We start from the raw sequence: 25,851 nt of genomic DNA, 5'->3' as shown, positions 1-25,851 counted from the left end.
TAAGCTCCCAAATAATTTTTCATAGAAAGCCCCTTAGAATCATCAATTAATCAATTACAGGTGATTGGAGTGGGACCTTCATTTTACATTGAATTTTTGACAGAGTCCCTAATGGAGTAAGTCGTATAGCTCAAAAGAGGTCACTTTGATACCTCTCAAGTTTGAGCTAAGCTCTTTTAAAGGAGACTCTGTTTGAAATGACTCTACTCACTGCTTATAGTCATTGCTGTAACATTTTGCATGCTGCACTGCTGGAGTGCATACACTAGTAGTAACAAATTTCAACTTCTTTCACTGAAGTGAATTCTCCTGGTTACATTCTCCCTACACAATTTTCTTCTAATTAGAGGCTGTTCATGTACTGTTCAGACTTCTCAAATTTGATGAATGGTGTGTAAAAATACACATATGACTCAATGTTAGTGACAGCATGTCTGTTACAGTTCCACATGTTGTCTGCAACCTATTCAGCTGATATATTCCCAAGTTGGCGTTGCTTATTTGTTCTACTTTTTGTACATATCATGAAGTACTGAAGCTTCACTAAAATAGATGAATTTCTGGCAAATGGCAAGGTAAAAGTTACTAGATCACAGCTTTTCAAAGTCAAGCTTTGCTTTTTGCGTTTTGTACCGCCATCACCCAATATTTTGTTCCCAATGGGAAACAAGTTTTAATATTCTAACAATAAAACACATTGTTGTATAAATGCCACCAGTACTTTGGTTATAATCTGCTAAGACACTATATTGTTTGTGTTGTTGATGTTTACTCTTTGTCTCATATCTCACAGCATTTTGAAAACAAAACGATCCACACAAATCATGGTTTTATGAATACTTTTAATGGCAATTTTACATATTTACAATGATATTTACATTTAAACATTACACATACCCAAAACTAAGGCCAACTACACTATCCTTTGAATTTAAGAAATAATTTCCATAAATTATTATAAAAGAAAATTTGAGATTGCATAGGATGAGTTGACAATGTTCTGAAGCATGAAAACTAGGATCTCATCAAGAACCTCACTTACATTCCTTAAAAATATGAACAATATACTCTACATTCAGTAGAGCTTTTCATAAAATTGACCTGAGCATGTCTTTTTACTACTTGTATGTTAGAAAGTATGTGTTTTGTACAACACACTTGTGGATGTAAAAACAGATAAAGAGAAATGTGTGCTGTTGCTGCTAAATTATGACCTAGCACTTAAAATATAAAAAGAGGCAGATTACCGTATTATTATTACTCTGATTCAAACAAAACTTGAATTTGTGTTTGATTAGAATTTATAAGATTGCTATCATCAAAGACTTGGTAAAATGTTACTACAATGTATCCCCACACCTCCTGTACCATTCAGTAAACTAGCTACCTTGCCAGTTTTGCAGCAAATTACTGGCTTTTAAATTTTTCAATTGTCAACAGCAAATTTGATTACAATTGTCAGAGTACGTTTCTGCCATTGAAAATTAAAGTCCCTGTCATTGGACGACCTTAGTTTTCTGTTATCTTCTGTGAACCGTACCACAAAAATTAAGAAAATAATCCAAATGGTCTACAATTTTGCAAAGTTGTAACAGACATTTCTGTGGCTCAATAAATATGAGATAAATGATGAATAAGTCATCGTACAATTCTTTGTCCGGTAATGGCAGTGTTGAACATAACCGAGGGTGGAGGCCATGAAAGTTAAGAAAGACAAACAAGAAGTATGTCTTGGACATGTAAAAAGCAGCAGATCTGTATTGCAGCTCTGAATAAAGCAGAAGAAAAGAGTCCTTGTTAAGCTTCCTTCCTTCCTTCCTTACAAGTTACATGTAATTGGTATTTTGTAATACATGCATAACACATCTGTGTTGTGCAATAAATAATGTTAATTTGAGTGTCGACCCCAAGATTCAGTGGGCTTCATTCTGCCAATAGAATCAGTACTCTACAGTTTATACAGTAGCTTATCTGTAACACTCTTCTTCAGATAGATAACTTTCCCTCTCATCTTCCTCCTCTTGTGATTCTGCAATATCACCCCATAGCAAGATACAACTTCCTGCATGAATGAATGAAAACAACTTTAATTATCAATGCATGGTGCAAGTAAGAGACTAATAAGATGTTAGGTATGAAACCACCATACTTTACTAAGCATAAGACAAAGCTAATAACCATGTCATTAATAATTTTACTCTTATACTTGATTTATGATATGGTTACAGAAAGTTTTGACTACTGTACTAAGTTTATGCTATTCAAACATTGCACTTTTTCAAAGGAGGAACACAGGCGTTTCACTGTATAGTGAAGATATTTCATATCTGACTCAGAGTTATAAATTGATCATTACATCAGTATTATTCTATCATGCATGTACAAATATGGATCCACATGAATTGTACCTGTTGGATCTGTTCTGTCCAATGCTGTTGTAGAGTCACTATGAAACATCCAGAAATGCCCATTGTTACATGACTGCATACAAGGACTGCATGGCAATATTACATGATAGCCAACAATGTTACCACTGAAAAAAAGACAAGACACAATAAGATTTGTCAATTAGCATAATAATTTGTGTACTTTAAATAAGTATACTTGGACAACGAATGTGATACACAATTTTTTGTTCACAGTGTACATGTACTGTGCGAGCCATTTATATGAACTTACCTTGATGCACTAGTCCTTTTGATTCAAGAAAAATTTGATGTCATTAGCTGTAAGTTTTGAGAAAGCACTAAAAATTTCAGAGAAATTCAAAATTGACTTATGGAATTCAGGAATCTTATGAGCTAGAAGGCAATCAGTGTAGGATTAGGAAGATTGATAGTTATCGTAGCATAACAGTCTTAGTCTCACATCAAACCACAATTTATCAAATTATTACTTACATTTCTCTGTACATTTTGAAACCAAATAATTACCCACTCTTTCAAACAAAACATGTAAAACCCATGCTTATCCACATGTTTTGACCATATTATAATATCAAGATAAAATTTGAATCTTGCTACCCTGGTTACATGAAAATATTAACTCTTTTCCTGCCAGATAGTATCACTTCCCCATCAGCCAACTTAGTGAAAAGTGGTATTCAGCAAAAACTATAAGCATTTCCATCCATTTGGCTTGGTCTGTTCCAACAGCTTTAGTCCCTGAAATTTATGTTTAAAGTACCTGTGATTTCAGGGGCCTTCAAATGTTCAAATTCAATGTTTTGTTAAAATGCATCAAATGGGACATATTATGCTTCACTAATTTTATCAAACTTGACCTGATAGTGAAATATGAACTTGGCAGGAAAAGGGTTAACTTTAGATATCAAATATGCTGAAATATACCATCTTCACGTGTGATATGCTTTCTAGCATAAACACATTAATTAACAAATTATGGGACATTCTATTTAGTCCTGGTCGCTTTACCCAAGTTTTCTTCAAAAGATTTCGAACACAATTATTGGCCATTTACATGTAATTATTTTAAATGCCATCATATTGGAACTATAGTTAATTACTGAACCAATAATATCTTTGTTTGAGCACTGATTCACAGAGTACATCAATCAGTTATAATAATTTCAGTATACAAACTTTATTCTTGGCAGATTGAAAGTGGTGAATTTTATTTTGCTAGTATTGAGCACTGAGTTACTAAATATTGGGTTGATGTATTTGGTCGATACATGTATACTCTCGTCTGAGACAAAATTTGTCGTGGTGAGACACAGATATTTGCCTCCCTAGGGGGCAATTCACTGACAAAAATACATGGTGCCACCTCCATGTTTAAAATGTATTTCCGACTTACCATTGTGTACAGGCAACGTCCCTTATTCTACAATTACAGCTGGGAGTCGTGTATGTAGGTCCGACGACATCTACACGGCTGCAAAACAATTAAAACGGAACAAAAGAGCCGTGAATAATGGCCTGCATCACGGTCCTCTGTGGACCGTGCCTGCATTCATGGCATGCGTGTAGGTTTCCAACTTTCGTTTTGTAATATTTCTAAGGTTCTAATATACTGAACCGTGGTATGTGTGGCATCCTTTGAACGCGACTGTCTGTAGCAAATAAAAAACCGTGAAACTTGACTGTGTTATGTTAGTGAACGAAAGCGTTTCAGTATTATAACTTGCAAGTTAAAATCCTAACATGCTGCAGTTGTGTATAGCCCAAGTTTCAAAATCGCCGGGGAAAGTTGTAGACTGAGGCAGTTTTACATGTAATAGCAAAAACCCGAAGATTTTGGTTCGCAGAAGTTGAAACGCAAGACTAGGAGGAGCAATAGAATGTCGGCGTTGATATTATCGAGAGACTTCAAGAAACAAATTGTAGTAAAAGAGTATTCAAACCATATATCATTTACTAGATTTATGTTGTAGTTACGTTCGAGAGCACAAAATTTTGACTTACCCCCGCCGTGGGTGGTGGAGGGACGTTGGCCTACCAGACATCAGACAAGACAGACGAAAGTCAATCAGAGAAAACGGCCTACATGTAAATCATGCTTAAATATGGTTTTCGTTACTTACTTTTTCGGTGGAAAGTCCGTAGAAAATAACTCAATCGACACGTCTCCAAGCAAAATGGCTTTCATGCCTCGCTGACAAACTGAGTTTTCGCAGTATCTACACTGCAACTCCATCACAGTCTTCGCCTTAAACACTGGATGTTTGTACCGCTTACTCATACTGATAGCTTCTTCGAAAAATCTCTGGAAAAACACCCAAAATTGTGGATTTTTTCGCTGAATTTCGACTTGGCCAACTGTTTACCTTTCTGCTGTTGAAAATGTGAGATCTTACAACCAACGTACGTCGAAAGCGTCTGTGTTCGCACCATGAGCTCCTATTGGTTAATTTAAATTTCTTGTTGTTCTGCCATCTGCTATGATTGGTCATGAACGGACCTTTAAATCTACCCAGAAGTCCACGCTTCCAATAGTTCGACCATTTCCGGGTCAAACGGGAGTCATACACACTTCAGGTCAGAGAGAAGCCACACGCTGTCGGATCTTTGGTAAGTGAAATACATACAGTGCAGTGTATCCGAGCGTCACCAATTTGCCGATCAGTTTGTTTTTATTTTTCTTGAACTACTTGAGGTGTCATTCTAACACCATGATAAATGAATCGAATGAAATGCGAGTGAGGTTTCATTTGTACCTCATGTTACTTCAGCGCATGTGGGGTAGCTCCCGATTATTGCGCGCACACTCGCGGGCAACCGCTTGACGGGGGCCGGCTGGGGGGACGTACGAACGCTTGTGATTTTTTTTTTCTGCTTACAATATTTGTTAGATATATTTGAACTGGTATAGACACAGTCACCTGTGGTCTATTCCGCTCTGCGTCTGTGTCCCCATAGACGTGTGTACATTATGCCTGAGAAGAAGCATATGCACACACGTCTACGGGGCACATCATAGACGCAGAGCAGAACACAGGGAATTCAGTTCTCCGATGATGATGATCAGATGGTGACGATGATGATGATTAAACATAAAAATGGAGGAAAATAGAAATATAATCAGACTCAGTAAAGTTGTTGTTGTTGTTATTGTTGCTGTTGATAGTATTTGATGAGAACAAAGTATGGGTTGCAAATTCAATACAGCCAAACAATACACATGCACTGCAAAATTCAATACAGCCTAACTATACATGTGCGTTGTAGCCTAACTATACATGTGCGTTGCAAATTCAATACAGCCTAACTATACATGTGCGTTGCAAATTCAATAGCCTAACTATACATGTGCGTTGCAAATTCAATACAGCCTAACTATACATGTGCGTTGCAAATTCAATACAGCCTAACTATACATGTGCGTTGTACCCTGACTATACATGTGCGTTGCAAATTCAATACAGCCTAACATTACCCAAGGGTTGTCACTTCATTGCCACACACTTTTTTTCAATCGCCAAAAATGCACCTAGCAAGCATCGAAATCGGTAAAATTCGACGTAGGGTCAAAGCACATTAGTCCTTCTCAATCATACTCAGACATTTTTACCTCTTACCGATGAAAAGTCGACAAATCGGCAGGTTTTTCAATGCATCTAGTGGTCTCTTGATTCCAGATTTAAAAGGCCCGCGAAAGATCTAGTCACGTGGGCGCATTTCAAATCGAACCAATAGCAGAGCTGGATGGGCCAGCGTGAAAACCCGGCAGTAACGTAAGTTTCTTATGTCTTTTGAAGACTATGGGTGACACTGTCTGCGTGTATGATAATTCTGGTAACTTTAACAGTTCCAGTTCACCCATAGCAAGAGAACGTTCTTTCCAAAGACGTGAGAAACTTACGTTACTGCCGGGTTTTCACGTCGGGCCCATTCGTTCAGTACGTGCTCTGCTATTGGTTCGATTTGAAATGCGCCCACTTGACTTAATGTAACCGCGCGGTCTTTTAAATCTGGAATATAAGAGACGACAAGATGCGCTGAAAAACCTGCCGATTTGTCGACTTTTCATCGGTAAGAGGTAAAAATGTCTGAGTATGATTGAGAAGGACTAATGTGCTTTGACCCTACGTCGAATTTTACCGATTCGATGCTTGCTAGGTGCATTTTTGGCGATTGAAAAAAGTGTGTGGCAATGAAGTGACAACCCTTGGGTAATGTTAGGCTGTATTGAATTTGCAACGCACATGTATAGTTAGGCTACAACGCACATGTATAGTTAGGCTACAATGCACATGTATAGTTAGGCTACAACGCACATGTATAGTTAGGCTACAACGCACATGTATAGTTAGGCTACAACGCACATGTATAGTTAGGCTGTATTGAATTTTGCAGCGCATGTGTATAGTATATTAAAAAGGCTGTATTGAATTTTGCAGTGCATGTGTATTGTTTGGCTGTATTGAATTTGCAACCCATACTTTGTTCTTTTCATCAAATACTATCAACAACAACAATAACAACAACAACAACTTTACTGAGTCCGATTATATTTTCATTTTCCTTCATTTTTAATGTTTAATCATCATCATCGTCACCATCTGATCATCATCATCGGAGACTGAATTCCCTATGAGCAGAATAGACCACAGGTGACTGTGGTATAGACACCTTTGAAGTTGCTTGGATATTAGTTCAGCCTGACGACTATTGTGGTGGCAAATATGCAATTTGAATGTTCTGTTAAATTAGCCATCATATACAAAAGATTTATGCTAAGGAAAGGAATGGATTGATTTTAATTGAAATTTGTTTACTGTTTTCTCATCATCCTACTGAAAAGAATATAAAATCATTCAGTCATTATTTTGGTAAGTAACTGTAAGTTTATTAATTATGAATACACAATATCAGAGGACAGGAGACATTTGTTACCATAGTATCCAAATTCTGTGTGCAGGAGTGAATTTAGACACTTGCTATTCAGTTTTACTGACATCCGTATTAGAAGTGAGAGTGCTGATGACCAACAACACAGGGTATTTAATTCATTACCACCACAACAATGAAAATAACAATCACTATAAGATTAGTAATAACAGAGTGCCAATAGACAAGTGATGAAGATAGCAATTTTGTGAAATTGAACACATGTAGACTTTACATTACAGTTACTTGCATATATTCTTTCCCAGGTGGACCTTGATCAAAAAAATTAAAAAGTCACTTCTGATCTCAGAAAGCATTAAAATTATGCATTGCAACATGGATTTTTATTGAATGGTATGTTCCTCATGAATTAATATTTCAGGTCCATGACACAACTACAAAGTGGCAAACATTTTCCCGGAGATGAATTCACAAATAATGGATAAGAAAAGGAAAAGGTCCTTGCAAGGAGGAGGTGACTTCAAATCTAAGAAAAGGAAGCATGAAAAGATTGAGAATTCAAAGTCACAGGAATCAAACACCAACAGTGATGTTAATCATCGTAGTGACAAAAAGGCAGTAAAACTAACGAAGAAACAAAAAAGAAAAAAGTTTTCAGCTAAGAGACCATCAAACAACAAAATATCACTACCAAAGCAAACTATGAGACAAGCTCAGGCTGAACTGGGTGAAAAGTCATGCTATGCTGAAAAAACAAAGAATAAGAAGAAAAAATTACTCCAGAAAAAAACTGTACTGAAGAAGAAAAAACTTGCTGTCAGAAGCCATGAACCAGCAGAGTCAAAGGCTGAAATTAGAACCTCCAGTGACACTTTTAAACAAAATCATGAAAAAGTTCTATTAAAGAAAAAATTGAGAAAGAAGAAGAAAAGGAAAGGTGGGAAAACGAAAGAAGATGGAAAGAAGACGAAGGTCACTGTACCAAGCTCTGTTACGGAAATGTCATCCAATTGGAAAGCACTGGCACAAGTGAGTAACAGGAAACATGCAATGTCAGCTGAAGGCATAGTGTCTTGAAAAACTTCTACAGCAAGTGCCCTAGCTACATCTCCGTGAACTATCAAGATTTAATTTATCTGCAAAGTAGTAAACTTTCATGCAATTTGATAATTGTCTGACATGCTAGAAAATTAGGCAGATAATAAATCAGTTGACTCATGTGAAACTACTGGTTAGTTGTCAAACGCCTTCAACTTCACAGATTCTAGCAGGATTAGTTAGGGACTGGTCAGTTTCTTCGGCCTGGGGGGGGTGGATTCATGGGTGGGGGTCAGCCCTGTTTTTGACTTTGGTGATAGGGGGGGGGGGGTCACCATGTTTTTGAAATGCCCAATGGGGGGGGGGGGGGGGTTAGTGTGTTTTTGAATTTCGACATGGCTCATACTTGCGAAAAATACATTGTGCCAGCCACAAATTTCAACATTCAGTTGTAACTTTAATAATAATAAGACATATTTTCAGAGCCCGTCCTAGTGCAAAATTTTAATATATCCGAACATATATGTATCTGAGATACCTGTTTGTTTAAAATTTTTCGGCGCGCCCTTCAGGCGCATTTTTTAAAATATCAAACAATATTTTTCAGCATGCCCTTCAGCTGCATGACTTTCATATATCAGAGATATATATATCAGATATATATATATATATATATATATATATAAATATATTATATATTTATATCAGATATATATATATATATATATATATATATATATATATATATCATATATTCATATATATTAATTTACGGCGCCCTTCAGGCGCAGTAAATTAACCCTTTTCCTGCCAAGTCCATATTTCACCACCAGGTCAAAATGGTTAAAATTAATGAAACACAACGTATTCCATATGATGTATTTTAACATTATACTGTACATTTGAAGGCTGTTGAAAACATAATACTGTAAAGTTGATTTTTTGTGGACAAAAGATGCTATAACATACCAAGCCAAGTGGGTGAAAATACGTCATGTTTTGGCTCAATACCGCTTTTTACTGACTTGGCTGATCGGGAAGTGATACAGTTATTACTGTCTGGCAGGAAAAGGGTTAATGAATATCAGAGATATATGTCAGATATATCTTGATGTCTGTAAATTGAAAGTCTGTTTTGCAAAGTGTACTAATCATTATGAAATCTGCAGTTCATATGAAAAGCATGACAAGTTCCTGATACTTTTCTGTTTCCTCTGTGAGAATTGAGTATTAGAAAGCAACATGCACTAATATTTCACAATCACATTTTTCTTACAACAGTTCTGGACATCTGGTTTTGCATATTGAGTGGAGTACATTCACAGTTCATTCAAAATACTGTATTCAAACTTTAGAATCAACACTTTTAAGTTCCTATCTGACATGACAACAATTCCATTAAAACACAGAATGACTGAATGTTTAAATTATACCCCCAAAATTATATATATATATATATATATATATATACACATATACATGAATGTTTAAACTATACCCCAAAATTTATATATATATATATATATATATATATATATACACATATAATGAATTATTTAATTTATATTCCACCTTTTGTTTTACCTTTGTCGCGCGCAGGGGGGGTCACCCTGTTTTCAAAAGTTGGAATTGGGGGGTCAGCCACTTTTTGACGTCGGCAAAAATCAATCCACTGGGCCCCCCCAGGCCGAAGAAACTGACCAGTCCCTCTGGGCAATATAGTTACTCTTCTCCAACAATTGTTAGGATTAGGATCTCTGTTCTATTGATAATCCTTCAATAGGGAAATCCAAGTGAGAAATTTTGAGAAGTACTGATACTTCCCAGTAAGTACTCTGTTGTAAATATGGACTGTCTTGTTAACAAGATTTGTGAAAGAAATTATGCACTCCTATGTCCCTAGTAGTTTCAATAAAGAGCACACTTTAATGTCATGCACAAAATAACATGGAATCCTTAGACTTGCTCCAAGTCTGTGGGCATATAAATATCAAACTAGAATAAATTGGAGGAATACACCACTGTAGCAGACTGTAACATTAGCGGTACAGTGTTGTGTAGATAGATTGTGTGGTGAACGCTTTTCGCTGAGCCAGCAAGTAATTGCTGCAAAGAAAGGGCAAGCGAAGGGGTGCTAGTCTAGAAATTCCTGTAATCAGAATACATATATCAGCTGGGTTAGTATGAAGTAGCCACTTGGTAATCTGTGTTACTTTCTCAGAGTTGGCTGCACCATTGACCTTTGTAAAACTTTTTTCCAGAAGTAATTCTTTCTCCAAGTGCTATTTATTTGTTTGGTTTGTCTATGGAACCTGGTAGAAAAAGGATTATAGTGGGACTGCCGAGTAATAATGCAACATTTCAAGAAATGTCAGTGTGATAAATTATAGTGAAATTTTTTGTGTTCTCTTCAACAGACCTTGAATATTAAAACAGAGAAGAAAGTAAACAGCAAAACAAAAGCCAGCAGCAAAATAACTTCCCTTCCAAAGACGACAGAAAAAGGAGAGGAAAAAGAAGTCCAGTAAGTGAAAGGGAAAACTTGTAATTTTTAATTTTCACCATGTTTATCTTGTCAAGTAAATACATTGTTACAATATTTTCCTTCCTAAGTAAGGCATCTTGAAATACAAAGCAATAGCCATAACAACACAACACAATATGTACAATGTGCAAATTGTTATTGTTGACAAATGAATTCCTATCCTGACCAGAATTCATTGGACAACAATAGTATTGGACATCACACACAGACACATTGCACTGATTTTGGAAGTGGAACAAGGAACTGTTACTTTCAGACACAAGAAAAACTGGAAAATACATATAAAGTTATAGCTAATAGATCTTTTTAGCGTAAGTTCCTCAGTAATATGTTATGCTTTTGTCTGTGTTGTTGTCATATAATAAGTACTTAAAACAGTTTTAGCATGTACTGAAAGTGTTTACTCAGCCTAGGTGTTGGCAAGCTGAAGAGTGTCAATATTCAAATTGCCTGTAGTTGCATATTAACAAATACTGCTGGTATGCCTTTAATTACGAATGTTAATGCACACTGAATTCAACACCAAGGCAATCATATACCGTATTCCTCCAATTCTAAGACCCCCTTTTCAGAACCAAAGATGACGAAAAGATATAGGGGGTCTAATAAACGGATGTCACCGCGAAATCGAACCTCATACTTAATTTATGTTAATTTATGCACGGTATGCAAATTTTTTGCCAATGATTTTTGATTCACGCTACAGACAACTCATACTTTGTGATATCGACTCATGGCCATGCTGTGTAGATACTGGCAGTCGAATCTGTACAAGTATAAATTAATGGAGATCCACAAGTCTTGAAATATAACGTATTTGCCATACCTTCTTTTACTAAACAATACGATAGCAATAAATCTTTGTATTTCGTGAATAGATAATCACCACGAAACTTTGTACAACAAGTACGTTCCTCAGCAGCAGCTAGCTCCCCATAGCATGGCCACAAAGGTCAGACAATGAGTGAAGGGAAAGTCCCTGAAGTTCCGCTGGCTGTGATTGGTCAATTTACGCAATAGGTCAAAGGTGTCAGTGCATGGGTCAAGGTAAAATTCTATTCAGTGGGATGGTGTCCGTCCGATGTTTTCTATGTACGATTTTCATTTAATGTACTCCTTAAAATAAACAATCAATTACACGTCGTGAGTTTTATTATTTTGCTCCTAGTTTCAAAAAGTCTAACCGTATCTCGAAACGAAATGTGATCTTACAAACAGGCAGGCTCGAACAGGTAAAGTGTTGAGGCATCGGCTCCCGGCCGAGACGAAAGATTGCTGCGCCAATCTGCTTTATATTTGATGTGTTGATTTTTTGGCAATACACCCTGAAGTTTTTTTATTACTTGTATCGATGACCGAAATGTCTCCTGATGTGGAATTCAGTCATCTATGATCAGCTGTTGGGAATATGGTACGATCATGCACGTTTTTGTTCTAACTGTAAGTGTATAGGCCATTTAAGCTTATGAAGTTGGGTATTTTTCCCTCGCAAGACTTCGAAAGGGTGCATAATCTTGAAAATCTGTTACACTATCGTTCTACTCATTGCTGGGACTAGTTCAGGAAAGGACACACACAAATGCCGTTCAAACAATAAATACCTTCATTACATGAGAAAAACTACAAAATTGATGAAACATAAACGGAAGAAATTCAAAGAATTTTCAGTTCATGCGCGGAAGAAACTTTGGATATCGCGTTTCGTTTGTCAACACAATAATTGCCCTCTTCATCTAAGTCAAACCAGTCGAAGTCGATATCGTCGTCATTAAGTCTTTTTGAAAGATTTTACGATGCCAATGATATTTCTATTTTCACTGGTTGCTTATACGGTAAAGTTGAACGTAAGAGAAAACTTGCAGCTCTTCACAATGATCACAAAAGATACCTTACCTGATAGAAAACTGTTGAAAAAATCTTTATAAGCACACCATTTAAAGAGCAACTTTTTCATGTGCCGTAGTCTTTTGCCTCAGTAGTGTGAAAACAAAAGTGTAAAAGTTGAGCGAAGCAAGTTCAAAGCTCGTGTCATTCACACGTCCCAAATTTTCTATTGATAACGGCAACAAAAGGATTCCCGACATCGTCACAAGATCCTATAAAAATGCGTCGATTTATCGTAGACTTTATTTTCTGACAAGTCATAAGACAGTGCACGATCGTCATGGGCAAGAAAAAAAGTAATTATTAAAAACATTCTCGCTGTCAGCATGCCTAACTACCGTCGCAATCAGCTAGAACTTGGTTTGCCGTATGAACTTCGCCGAGATGCAGACAACATACACGATTGAAATGCTGTGGCCGTTGGTTGTTCAAGATGGTTGCAAAGTTGAAAGTTTGAAGCGAGATGCAGCACTCATACCGGGCACGGTTACTTTCGAATATCATCGATCGTGACGTGTCAGTCAACAAAAATACTACTTGAAGGCAAAGAAGAAAGCATTCATCCATTCTCCAAGAGTTGGCATGGCAGAGAAATGTCACGTCGGTGTTTTGGCAAATAATGCGGCTGTACCTCTGCTAAAGCAATCAGTCCGAGGTACTGTTTTCACCGTACATATTCACTAAAACAGACCAAATCATGCCGCTGACCAAAAAAAAATGAAACGGCCCTTTTAAGGCCCACAACAGTTTCCAAAAAGAGAACTACTGATACCCAAACTTTTTTGTGTTTGTATGAGTGTAAATTGTGTTTGTTTGATCGTGATGAAATGAGCGAATTGTACTTGATCGACAAGTCCAAAAACCCAACTATCCTAAATGTTCATTTCATGGTAGCCAAATTGCATCGAAATGTTCGATTTGTACTTAATCAGATGTTGAAAAATCTGCTTATTTTGATGGTAGCAAAATGACAGTAACGAAAAGACGACATTGTACTTGATCGAGACGTTAAAAAATCCGACTCTTTAATGTTCATTTAGGTGGTGAAATCCAAGTGTAGTTTTGTCGCCAGGAAATTATAAAACTGTTCCCGATTGACATGATCCTAACCCCAACAATAGTTTGCGTGTGTGTGAGGTTTGATAATTCACTTTACACTTGTTTGTGACTTTGATAAGCAGCGTAGGTGTTGTGGATATCCTTGTCTCATTACATGACAATGGCTCTATTGTTCCAGTCAAAATTCGGGTGTACCCCCCTGGGGGTCTTATAAACGAACTAACAGCTAATTACGAATTGATAAAATAATCCTGGGGGGTCTTATAAACGAACTAACAGCTAATTACGAATTGATAAAATAATCCTGGGGGGTCTTATAAACGATGGTATTAATAAAGACTGAAAATCATAACTTTAGAACAGTTGTGTTTGTAGCTAGAGCAAGCAATAGATACCTGCGCAGTGAGAGTGGTAAAGTTTTGGCCAAGCAAGTGAAATTTTACTGTTATCTGCCTGATTGACAGGTGGAAATAACAATGTTTGGTATGCTGGGATTAGCGGCAAAACCTAATTATCAGGCAAATGCTAGTTTTAATCGGCCAGGCAACCTTTCAATATTATCTAACCAGATGTCTGACTAAATTTTCCATGATGTTCCCTTTACTGCTGTAGCACAAATCTGTTCATCTGTTTACCAAATAATATTCCTTCATACAAAGTCATTTATTTGTCCGATTTAATTGCCCAGCCCTGAGGTGTGGTTTGATGATGTTGATCCAATGGTACTCCAAGCTTCTACCAATGATCAACTCGACCTGAAGTCAAGGAATGTGTTCCAAGGGTAAGGTGTCTTACCTATTTACTTCAACACATACCGGAATATGACTATCTGTCAGTTGACTTTCAGAAAGCATGCAGAAATTGAGAAATTTGAAAATACAGGAAGTCAAGGTTTTAACCTTCATACCATATTCCTGGTCCTCATATTGAATGCTCGCCTACATATGACTAGAATTTTTCATCCAGTTGAAAGCACTTCAGACAGAAAGAGGTTTTAGAATGATGGAAATGTTACTAGTTCATTGGACAAGTTGTCATCATTTTACAGAGTATTGGTGAATCATACAAGAGAGGATTGATCACAAGCAAGCCTGGAGCAAAGAGTACTGATGAAATTGCCTAATTCAATCATCAGTCGATCGATCATGCATTTATTGAATCAAGTGGCAAAATTAATGTCAATGTAACTTTAAGAGCGTTTCAGTGGAAGCAAAATGCAAACAGATGAGATATACAGAAACACACATTTAAGCCTTTTGATCATCATAGGTTTGAGAATGTAAGCGTTTTGGGACAAAATGTGATCAACTTTGTTAGTTAATAGGAGAATCTTGTCCCCTTATAAGATACATATATTCTGAATAGTGATGGGCAATGATTTAGACAGTTGTCTTCTTATTTGTTGACATTTACATTGCAAAACATGAAACATACCATTGTCAAGATAAATAAACTTTACTGTAGATTTTCTTAGACAGCAATGATACAAATATATAGATGATACAAAATAACTAGGATTGATAGTTTTTTGTAATTACGTGTACTAGTATATGTAATCAAAGTGTCACTTCTTACAGCCTTACAAGATGCCTGGCATTGGATTGTGAGATGGTTGGCGCTGGCTTGGAAGGCAAGGACAATGAACTCGCAAGGGTGTCCATCGTCAACCAGTATGGTGCATGTGTCTATGACAAATATGTGAAACCCAGGGAGAAGGTGGTTGACTACAGAACAGCTGTGAGTGGCATCAGACCGGAACACTTAAAGCTAGGTGATACACTAAGTTTTCGGTTCAGTCTTTACACGATACGTGACACTTTCTCAAAGGAGGATGGCATGTACAGAAATCAGAAAGGGGCAATTTGTAAAAGTACATGTTGGAATTTATGACTGGTAGCCACGTGAATATTAAATAGTCGAAAGTCTCTTTGCTGTTTTGGGGAACCAGGTACGGCAAAACGGAAATCCCCATTCCTGTATCAGTTTAATCAAATATTCACCAGGAAACCACGTTTCCTTCAATGTCATGTACAGGGCTATTGTATTGTGTATGAGAGTGTGAGAGACACACTTCCCTTTCAGTCTTGTGATTTAGAAAACACCTTGGAGAGAGAGTTATCAGCATGACAATGTGATAGAGGAAAGTTTTCAAATTTGAAAAAACTTTCAATAAAACAATGTCTGATTTTAACTACAAAATCTAAAAATGCCTCTAAAATGCCGTAACAGGGAAATTCACTTCAAATGGACAGATGGATGTATGTTACATTCATTTCCTAATGTTTAATGCATACAAGTTGCGTAGGGAAGATAACTATTAGTGTAAAGAATGAATTCATTCACTGCTTGGATGACATACACAACAGAGGAGCTGTATTACCCAGCAAGTTCATGCATGTAAGAGATCAAAGCAAATTATGGCAACCCTTTTTTGCGGTGCATGTGTAAGGCACTTCAACAAGAACAAGCAGTACATGTTTCCAACATCATGTAGTAAATTTGTCTATTTTTTTATCACCGCTGTCCATGACTTGGAGCTGATCAGATAGGTTTATTGTTGGTTGCCATCCATCCGTCATCCGTCTACATTTATTGCTTGGTCAGTTATAAACATAATCTTTTAGCTAGATAGCCAACTGCCATTACAATTCCATACTAGGGCTAAATTGAAAGTTTTCCAATCTCAGTTATCTGAAGGGTTGTTTGGTTTCATTTGATGCATTTCAGCTGAAGATTTCGGTACAGTACAAAAGGAAGTAGCAGATCTCTTGAAGGGACGGATCTTGGTTGGACATGCACTTCATAATGATATGAAGGTAATGTATCATGCTGCTCACTCAGCTTTCAACAGTGTAAATCTTCTTTGTGAAAATTTAAATTTTTCCATGCCATGTTCTCTACTGTTGCTTGTCAATACATTTTGAACAAGGGGTGTCACAATGGGAAAAATGCAATACAAGCATCCGGCCCTGACTATCTTTCAGGAGGGGACGTTCACTTTATCTCATAATAATAATTAAAGAATGAAAAAATATGGACAAGGTCTGGTCTTTTCAGTTTTAGTTTAGAACTGATCAAAATCCTATGAATTGCATTGTCACTGCGATTTGCGGTTGAATTTCTTTGTGACTTGGCAACGACATTTTTGCATACCCCTGCTTTTTACCACTTCGTGAAAATGGTATCACCCATCCAACGCTATATGTACGTGTATCGATCATTATACAAAGAGAACGCATAGAAAAAAAAACGACGCTCGCGGTCATGGGTTCAAGGACATTCACAAGGAGACATCCTCTTCGAGTCTGTCACGGATATTTTACTAGTTTTGAAAACTTATAAAAGCCAGTGTTCGAAATTCGTGGGCATTGCAACCACCCACCAGGACAGGTAACTTGAAAAAGTTGTCTTCCCGGGTAAAACTAACTCGTTCTGAGATGATTATACCTCGCAGATCAAATGTAGTAAAATTTAAAATACAAAACAAATAAAACTACCAGCAACAGACACTGTGCTCTCCATTGGTTTTTGTTCTGTTAGAAATATTACAAATTTGGGTAAAAAAATAAACAGTGAGCACCAAATAAATCCAAGAGAATGGTGCCCCGTCAATTTATTACATTTTAAACCACGTGTCCTTTCTACTCAGGTCTTGAACGGGAGCGCTAGCGACAAGGAAATGAGAATCAACTTACATCTCAATAAAATTTGTTTGAAAACCTAGAACTTGCATGTTTTCCTTTACTTTTTTCACGTACGACTTTGCTCCTATGTCAACGTGATGGTACGCTAGTTTATATCTTATATCACGGGTGGAGGGACTGTGGTTATATGAGTCCGTACCAGCTAAGTCAACAGTAACAATGTTGTAGAAAATTGCAAGTGATTTCATCGGCGAACTGATTTTGCTTATAATTCCGTTTTATTTGTCTGTGAAAAGATCTGACTTGATGTTTCCGAGGTAGCCGAATTGGCGTACTATCTTACCGAGGCGCGAAGGCCAAGCTTGTCTGTCCAGTGTCCGTTTTTAAAATTATCTGAGCGCTCACGCATGCACTGTGTTCAGAGAAGTATTACACAGTGGGACTAAACTGGTCACTAAACGCTGGAAATTCATTCTCTGTGTGGAACAAAAAACTAAATAATTAAATTTAACAACCGACATGTCATTATGTTGAAAAATCCAGTTCCGAAAATGAGCAATATCGCGGAAGTATTGATACCGTCATCAACTACGCAACCTGTCAGATCGGGCATTTATAGAAGCAAACATGGCTGCTACGCTCAGAAGTAAGCTTATTAGCTTGTGTCTACCGGTATTTCGTTGCCGCTACGCAAGACGCAGCAGTGTAAAATACAATTATGGGCTTAGGCAAACGGAGGCAGGTGTATGATTGTGCTGCCGTAAGGTGACTCTATCCGACCGGGGAAAGATCACGAGATACGACAGTTTTAATATTACAATCGAGGTACACCTCTATTATATTACGAAGCACCGTTGCGTCTCTCTCCATGTGTTCGTGAAGGGACGGTGTGTCAATATTAGTTTAAAGTAAAGAAATTCTGGTGTGAGAAAGTCATATCAATGCGATGTGCAGTGATGTTTTTAAAGACCTATACTGAGCAAGCTCCAGAAATAAATCTAAGATTAATTGTGCCCCGAAGTATGTACGATTGCGTCGTTGTGTGCATTGTTACGTTGTACATGATTTTTGTGTATTCGTTTCGGGAATTATCAAAGTCGGGAATGGAATATGCATGGTCATGAATGTCCGAGGCAGCTCATGAATGTGCACTTATAAAAGTACATGAACATTTGTTCTCCCAATCACATGAAGGCGCGACTTTGCACAATTTTTAAATATCGGATATTTACAATCTAATACAAAGTTTGACATATCGACGTTTTCAGGACTGCGGTGAGATTTCACCACCTCACAGTTCTGGCCAAACCCGACTTCCAAAGACTGACTCTAGCTTCGATACTAGACGATACTAGATTCTGTCAAATCGCAAGTAAATATCCGATATATATCGGAGATTTAAGCCCTTTATAGATCTAGCTAAGCCAATCTAACTTCGATATTGTATAGTCTAGTACCGTAAATATAGGATATCATATAAAAGTGCAATGTCGCGGTGTCCTCCCCAATCAATCTAATTGTTTAACAGCATGTACAATACTGCATTACCAGTAGAATTACGACATTGTTGCTGTAACGTTTGCCGACAGTGACAAGGATAAGTTATCTCCGTCCGAGTGTAAGAGCACTATGTCATTGTCACGTACTGTAAAGTGACAATGACATGATACATGTCAAGCAACTGACAAGGCAACCTTTTCAGAATACATTCCTCTACAAAATTCAGAGTATGTTGCGTCACCACTGAAAGCGTTGTTGACAGCCAACACGAGATTACATATCCATCGAAATTGCCTTGGTTAAAATCGAACAGCAAAGTGGCGTAAAACCTACCTATGGTTGATTCCGCCAAAGGTAAATTTCGTTAACGTTCACATTACAATGAAATGCTTCTGTCATGATCTCAAACAAGGGAAAAGGAAGAAGATTTAAACCTCTTTTGGTGAGTCATTTTTAGCGGATTCATTTTAGAAGAAATATTTATCACTGCAGTTATTTTCGAAATTACTTTAATCACGGTCCTCCACAAGTTGTGGAGGGACCGTGCTTTAATCGACAATATTGCCACTTTTATGACAACGTTATGTGATCAAGGTCATGCAGAGTCCAAAGGTCATGGGGGCCATGCTTTTGCAATGACGATGCGATCTACACTTTCTCGATAATTTCGCGGGTTATTTATCTTACTTCTCGCCAATGTTTTCGACCTAACACGGTCCTTCCACGTGGAGAGACCGTGGACCTAACCATATGACATGCATTGCATTTACAACTGTCGCGTTATTTTACTCGAATGAGAATGAAATCGTTGGGTTTTTAACAATACCGTAGCCGCTACGTGCTACCTCTCTCCATATGGTGCGGAATAAATGTGACTGTGAGACCGTATTTAGTATCGATTCGGCCCCTTGACAATCATCTGCTCGACAATTAAGCCGCGAACGAGTAACAACTTACAACTGCGTAGATATGGGTTTTTTTTCGTAAAACGAACTCATCAACTAATCACTCCGTTTTATTGTGTGGTGTTTACCTGAGGCATAACGCAACTTCGGAATGATTATAAAGAAAGGAAAGACGAAAAATACAAGATCTGGGTTTTCGTAATTGATTTTATTCCCATGATAGCTGTTATTTCTTGGTCTTTTCATTATATGCCTGTGTAAAAAGGACGAAAGTGGTTAAAACAATAATACAGTGATCGAATAATAATGTATTTAATAAAAGTTTGTTGCCAGACTTCGAACTCGCATTTGTGATTTCATTCAGAATTAATTGCCGAGCCATTCCCTCTATGTTTGGAAGTTCCCTTTTAAACATTTCGTTGGTATTGCAATCAATGATAAAGAAGACGTAAAATGTCGTTTGCGGACATGACATGCTCATCGAAATTGCAGGAAAGCTGGGTAAAGCCTGCCTATGGTTGATTTCCGCCAGAGCAGAGGTAAATTTCGATTGGATTCAAACATGAATTCCATTTATACCTGTCCGGTTATTGTACTCAAATGGGAATTAAATCGTTACGTTTTTAACAATAGCTGATACAGTAACCTCTCCGAACGGTGCGGGATAAACGTGAGACCGTATTTAGTATCGATTCGGCCCCTTGACCATCATCTGCTTGACATCTATGCCACGAACGAGAAACACTTACAACTGCGTAGACATGAGTTTTTCGTAACAACGTACTCATCAACTAATCACTCTGTTTTATTGTGTAGCGTTCATCTAACGCATGACGCAACCTCAGAACATCATGAAAAAAGGAAAAGACGAAAATAAAAGATCTGGGTTTTCGTAGTAAATTTTATTTCCTATGCGAGCTGTCGTTTCTTGGTGTTTTTTAATCCTATGCCTATGTAAAAAGGACGCAAGGGTTAAACAGTAATACAGTAATCGGGCAATAATACATATGCATACAGTGTAATAAAACAGATTGTTGCCAAACTGAAAGCTGTTCATTTTGTCAACAATACCACAACTGTACATGCTACTTCCGGTATTAGCAATTACTTCGTGGCATCGGGCCAGACCATTCGATAATGATTTTCTCGTGGGCATGCACAGTGAACAACGCATGGTCAACTCGATATCGATAATGCAATGAGTTTACCTGGGCAGTTTTGGAGCAACAACATATAATCAATCGTTCTTTTCTCAAATGTTTGCACTATTAAACATTGACTGGGCAAAAAGTTGCTACATTTATGATAGTAGACAAAGGAATTGGAGCGTCAAGAACGAGGCAAAAACGCGAGGTAATAGGAGTATTGTATGTACATTACGAAGGGCACTTTTGACAATCTTTCCATTGTGAGATGAGCTGCAAGAGTCGTGTTTTCGACGCGTCTCGGACGCGTCTCAGATGCGTCTTGAACACGTCTAAATGCTATCAAAAACCAGCCGAGTCTGAATGCAAGTTTTGCTGTATACTGTACATTACCGTACACTTACAAAGAGTACAAAGGAAAAAAATGCAAGAAATGCTTTCAGGTACCCAACTTTGCCGAGATCGCTATGGTGAAAACTTGTGATCGTGATCGTAAACTCAGAGGGCGGGGCAAAAGCAAACCTTCACAAAAGGTCTGTGCGGCAACAACTTGGGGTCATTAACACCTCGTCAATTGCCGCAATACCGCACGTTCTTTTGTTGTACTTGTCGCAACTGCTGCGGGAACTATTGTTCACTTACCGCATTTACCGCAATCGAGGACAAAGAAAATCAACAGCTAACAAAGAGGTGTTACCGCGAAGTTCCGCACCAGCAGGTAGGCCAACAGCGCGGAAAAGCTACAAGTTATGTGATTCTGGTACTGTATATCAGTTTATACCTTATGGGGTAAAGAAGAGGGCAGTGACAACATGTTATTTTGTTATGCTTCAATACATGACCATGTTTATGCATTGTGGACATGTGATGTCAGGAAAAATGTGCAATACTTGTCTAGGGTACAAAACAAGAGAAGAGAAAATACTTTTCAAAGGAGTTTTCCTTCATACAATACTGTCACAGTTTTAATTCACTGAAGTTTCGCTGTCTGTAATTTTTGCCATTCCAGAAGCACAGAAGAAACATTAACGCAGATTGACTCTATTGAGTTATTATTCCAACAGAACCTAATACGCCTTGAAGCAAAAATATTTTTAAAAAACCCTTTCACCCCCAGTTCCTGTATACAGGTCCAACTTTACCATAGAAAACAATGGATTTGGGTCAAACCATGGTGGTGAAAGGGTTAAAAAATCATCAAAGTTACAGCTACCTGCCCTTCAAACCAACTGTGATTCCTGTAGCAATATACTGCAGCATTGTTCAACTTTTGATAATTCAAGGCAAAAACCAGTATATAGTAGTTAAAAAATCTTTTGAAGGACTAATGTCACACTCCACAAAGATTTGAATAATTTTTGCAATGGTTTGCAATTATGAGTAACTTTTAATGTAAACAGAAGTCAATACCAGCTGGTAGAAATCATGAGTACTGGTATTTCTCAACGTAAACTATGGTCAAGAATACCAGCTGATCTGCAAGAATATTGTTTTCCTTTTCAGAATGTTGTTTCTATCAAATTGTTCTTAATTGTCAAAGTAAGTGGATGTTTACCTCACAGTGTCAGAGCCATCAATCATGATCTTTTTTCAATCTATTTCGTTCAACAGGTGTTGTATCTCAGCCACCCAAAGAGGTATCTCCGTGACACTGCCAGATACAAGCCATTTAGAAGAATGCTTAGGGTATGTTTCATCATCACTGTCAATGAGACAGTTAATGAATATTTGAAGCTTAAAAATTGTCTTAAATGCAGTACTTGTGATAGAGTAACTCTTGTCTTCTATTCCACATTTTCTAAAATGCATATCCCTACCGTATACATCATCTGTCATACACTGACAGATTGTCCTCTGATTTTCATCATTGTTAAATCCTGGTATTGAAATGTCTCATTTTACCTTGGGCAGACCAACAGACCAGGCTTGAAGAAACTAGCCAAAGAGATATTACATGTGTCAGTACAGCAAGGAGAACACAACTCTGTAAGTGCTTACATTTTCCTATCACGCTGCACTCAGTAATAATCATTTTTTGATTTCATACATTGGATATCAAGAAAATCTTGTTAATTTAATATCGCATGTTATTACCTGCTTATGGAATTATAAAAGTAAGAGCAGGTGACTGACCAGCTACCAGAAAGATTTAATGACACATTAAAGGCGCCCTAATCCCAGGTTCTCACATTAGCGAATGTGTCAATAGCGCATTAACAGTTTGTCATTCTTTTGTTTTGCATTGAATAATTCACCAAGTACATAATATTTATATTAGATAAATCTGATAATTGAGAGGGGGCTTTAACTTGGTGGTAATGGTGCTTTGCCTTCTGATAGTATAAAATTGCCCTGATGGTATAAATATAGTATCATCTTGACAATGTATGCCTGACATCATCAAAATGGTTGCTTTCCAAAGTTTCTCAGAGAGTAGCCAGCCAATGTAGTTACTGAGGGGAATGCAAATTATGGGAACCACCATTTGGACCCAGTCAGACCCTGCAGCTTACCGGTATATCACTGGAGATGATTCAGCCAATGCTTTGTGTTGGATTTTTTTTGACAGATTGAAGACGCACAGGCAGCAATGAAGCTGTACACACTTCACAAGAAGGCATGGGACACGGCAGTCAATCAGTCTGAGAACCCCTTGAAGTGGACAAAACAGAAAAAGAAATCACAGCTGACATCATCATGAAAAGTGGATGCAAAAAAACCTCCATAACAAATCTAGGCTATTCTTTGAGAAGCAAATGATTTTAAAATTGTTGCTTTTGGATGTTTCTGTACCAGTGGAGTTGTAGTACTTGAACTGCTTACCACAGCAATAAACGACAATATTATTTTATCTACATGAGATTTTATTAGTGTCATCATGTTTACAAATTAATGTGTACTAGTGACATTTATTGTTCAACCTACTCAGAAGCATTTGGCTTTTTAAGTGTACCGATTAACTTGCCTAGGTCACATCAGTCCCATGACGGTATGTACCGTAGGCCATGATTGGATGGATATATATGTACTCTGAAAATGTGCACTGTCTGTGTCTGCATGTGTCTGTGTCTGTGCGTGCTTGGTTTACAGTAGGATGACAATGTTTCCCTGGATGGCGTGACATTTTCCGATAAACAAAGCTCTGGAAGAGAGTTTGCCTTCGTGACAAATACTAGTATAATCTTTACTTGGATCAGTACATTGACCAGATAGACAGAATCCTGTTCCTCAATATGCTGTTGTGAACCACCGTCCCTCTATAGAGGGACTGTGTGTGAACTGTACTATTTTTGCCTAGAGTACATCGCAAGTTAAGTGTCTTTTCAATTTGATATACCAGTATAAATGACGGTTGAATCATCTGACAGCCGTGCAACCCATGTGCAGCATGTGCCTGACATTGTCTGTTAGTTATAACGTCGCAGGTACATGTGTATTTGAGAAGCATTGAAAATGTTAAAATGTTTGTGCATACAGCTGTGTAGCCAGCCTGTAGACTGAAAGATCCCAGGGGTGCGTAGAGAGCGCCCTCAGGCGACTGATCTTTCAGTCTATGTAGCCCGCTACTTCCCCTGAAATGATTGATATCCATTGTTTTCTCCCGGTGTTTTCTATCGTCGAGAGCCCCTCTGTACTTTTGTTATGGTAACCCAAAACTTATATCTTGCGTCATGCTCTCGATTTCTTTGTAAAAACCATAAAACTACTGATTTGATCTGGAAAAGGCCAGTCTAGGAAAATTAAAGAACTCCGGTCTTGTCCGTCTCACTCGGATTGAGCGGAAAATACAGTGTATTACTACCAGTATCCCTAATAGACTGAGCAATATGCCGTGGTTGCATTCTTTGAGCACGATGCCAGACATAAATTATTCTATGGGAGTGAAAGTTCCTCTTTAATAAATGTCTTTGGTAATATCTTTGGGAGGAAGGCCCAACTTTGGTTAAATCTTTTTATTCAGTCAAGGACGTATCGTGAGCCTGGACCTCTCATTTTTCCAGGGGTTACGATAAAAAGAATTGCACATAAAAGAAAAATGAATTTACCCATCCCAAATGACCAATGATATAAGGAAAATCAAAGTTTCAAATTTCCAGTCCTGTGCTGGCACTCATAGAAATGGCTTGCCACTAGCTTGTTCCGCAAAATTCGAAAACGTCCCTTAATTGGGATTTTCAACTAAAAAGAGACCCATATTGTTGGAAATATTGGATAAAAATGAACCTGAAAATAATCCCTAATCCAGAAGTGATGAGAGAATTACAAATACAGTTGCAACCATTTTGCGTATGAGTAATGTAGTCTATCTTTGATGTCTTTTCCAGCTTACCTCAATTACAGTCTGGAGCAAGTCGTGATAACGTTTGGGAAAAGAGTACATGATGACGTCCTTTATAAAAAAAATCTCATTTTCAATATAGCGCTGACAAAACTGAACATGCGTGAAAATTATTTACCAAATTTCAAATGAGTATTCATATCCTTTCACGGATCAGTTTTGCAGAAAAGTACTTTTCGTGTTTCACACACCCAGTTGATGAACAAGAAACTCCCCCTGTTCTGTGATTTTGGGAACATGCCCAGGGCTTTAGATGCCCATTAATTTCCTGGAGAGTCGTGCCACTGGGATTAAAGTAATTTGGATTTCTAAATCACAGTGACGGTGCATGATTGCATAGAAATACTATCCGCTGTCCCCTATGATAGAGGGACCGTGTGTTATCCAATGAATTACACACGACTACGTTGCTCTGAACCTGACAATCTCCACAGTGTTATCTGTAGCTTTGACAGCTACAGATAAGCCTAGCAACAAAA

At 37.6% G+C, this 25,851-nt stretch overlaps 2 protein-coding genes across 2 annotated transcripts; one reads left to right on the top strand and one right to left on the bottom strand.

Annotated features, from left to right (window-relative positions):
* Positions 1-825: 825 nt before the first annotated feature.
* LOC139135582 (protein FAM72B-like) lies at positions 826-4,909 on the bottom strand. The gene is made up of 4 exons (XM_070703048.1): positions 4,547-4,909; positions 3,820-3,897; positions 2,409-2,533; positions 826-2,062 (listed from the first exon to the last, which is right to left on the bottom strand). Exons 1-4 carry the CDS (start codon positions 4,702-4,704, stop codon positions 1,968-1,970), a joined length of 456 nt encoding a protein of 151 aa, XP_070559149.1. The 5' UTR covers positions 4,705-4,909; the 3' UTR covers positions 826-1,967.
* Positions 4,910-4,941: 32 nt separating this feature from the next.
* Positions 4,942-23,888, top strand: LOC139135580 (uncharacterized). Its single transcript, XM_070703046.1, has 9 exons — positions 4,942-5,033; positions 7,735-8,342; positions 10,769-10,875; positions 14,528-14,620; positions 15,417-15,610; positions 16,567-16,655; positions 22,645-22,719; positions 22,945-23,019; positions 23,603-23,888. Exons 2-9 carry the CDS (start codon positions 7,776-7,778, stop codon positions 23,732-23,734), a joined length of 1,332 nt encoding a protein of 443 aa, XP_070559147.1. The 5' UTR covers positions 4,942-5,033; positions 7,735-7,775; the 3' UTR covers positions 23,735-23,888.
* The last annotated feature ends 1,963 nt before the right edge of the window (positions 23,889-25,851 follow it).

Source organism: Ptychodera flava, chromosome 6 (assembly GCF_041260155.1).
Source record: "Ptychodera flava strain L36383 chromosome 6, AS_Pfla_20210202, whole genome shotgun sequence".
Lineage (NCBI taxonomy): Eukaryota > Metazoa > Hemichordata > Enteropneusta > Ptychoderidae > Ptychodera > Ptychodera flava.
The sequence above is the reverse complement of the archived record's forward strand: the minus strand, read 5'-3'. Positions and strand labels throughout refer to the sequence as shown.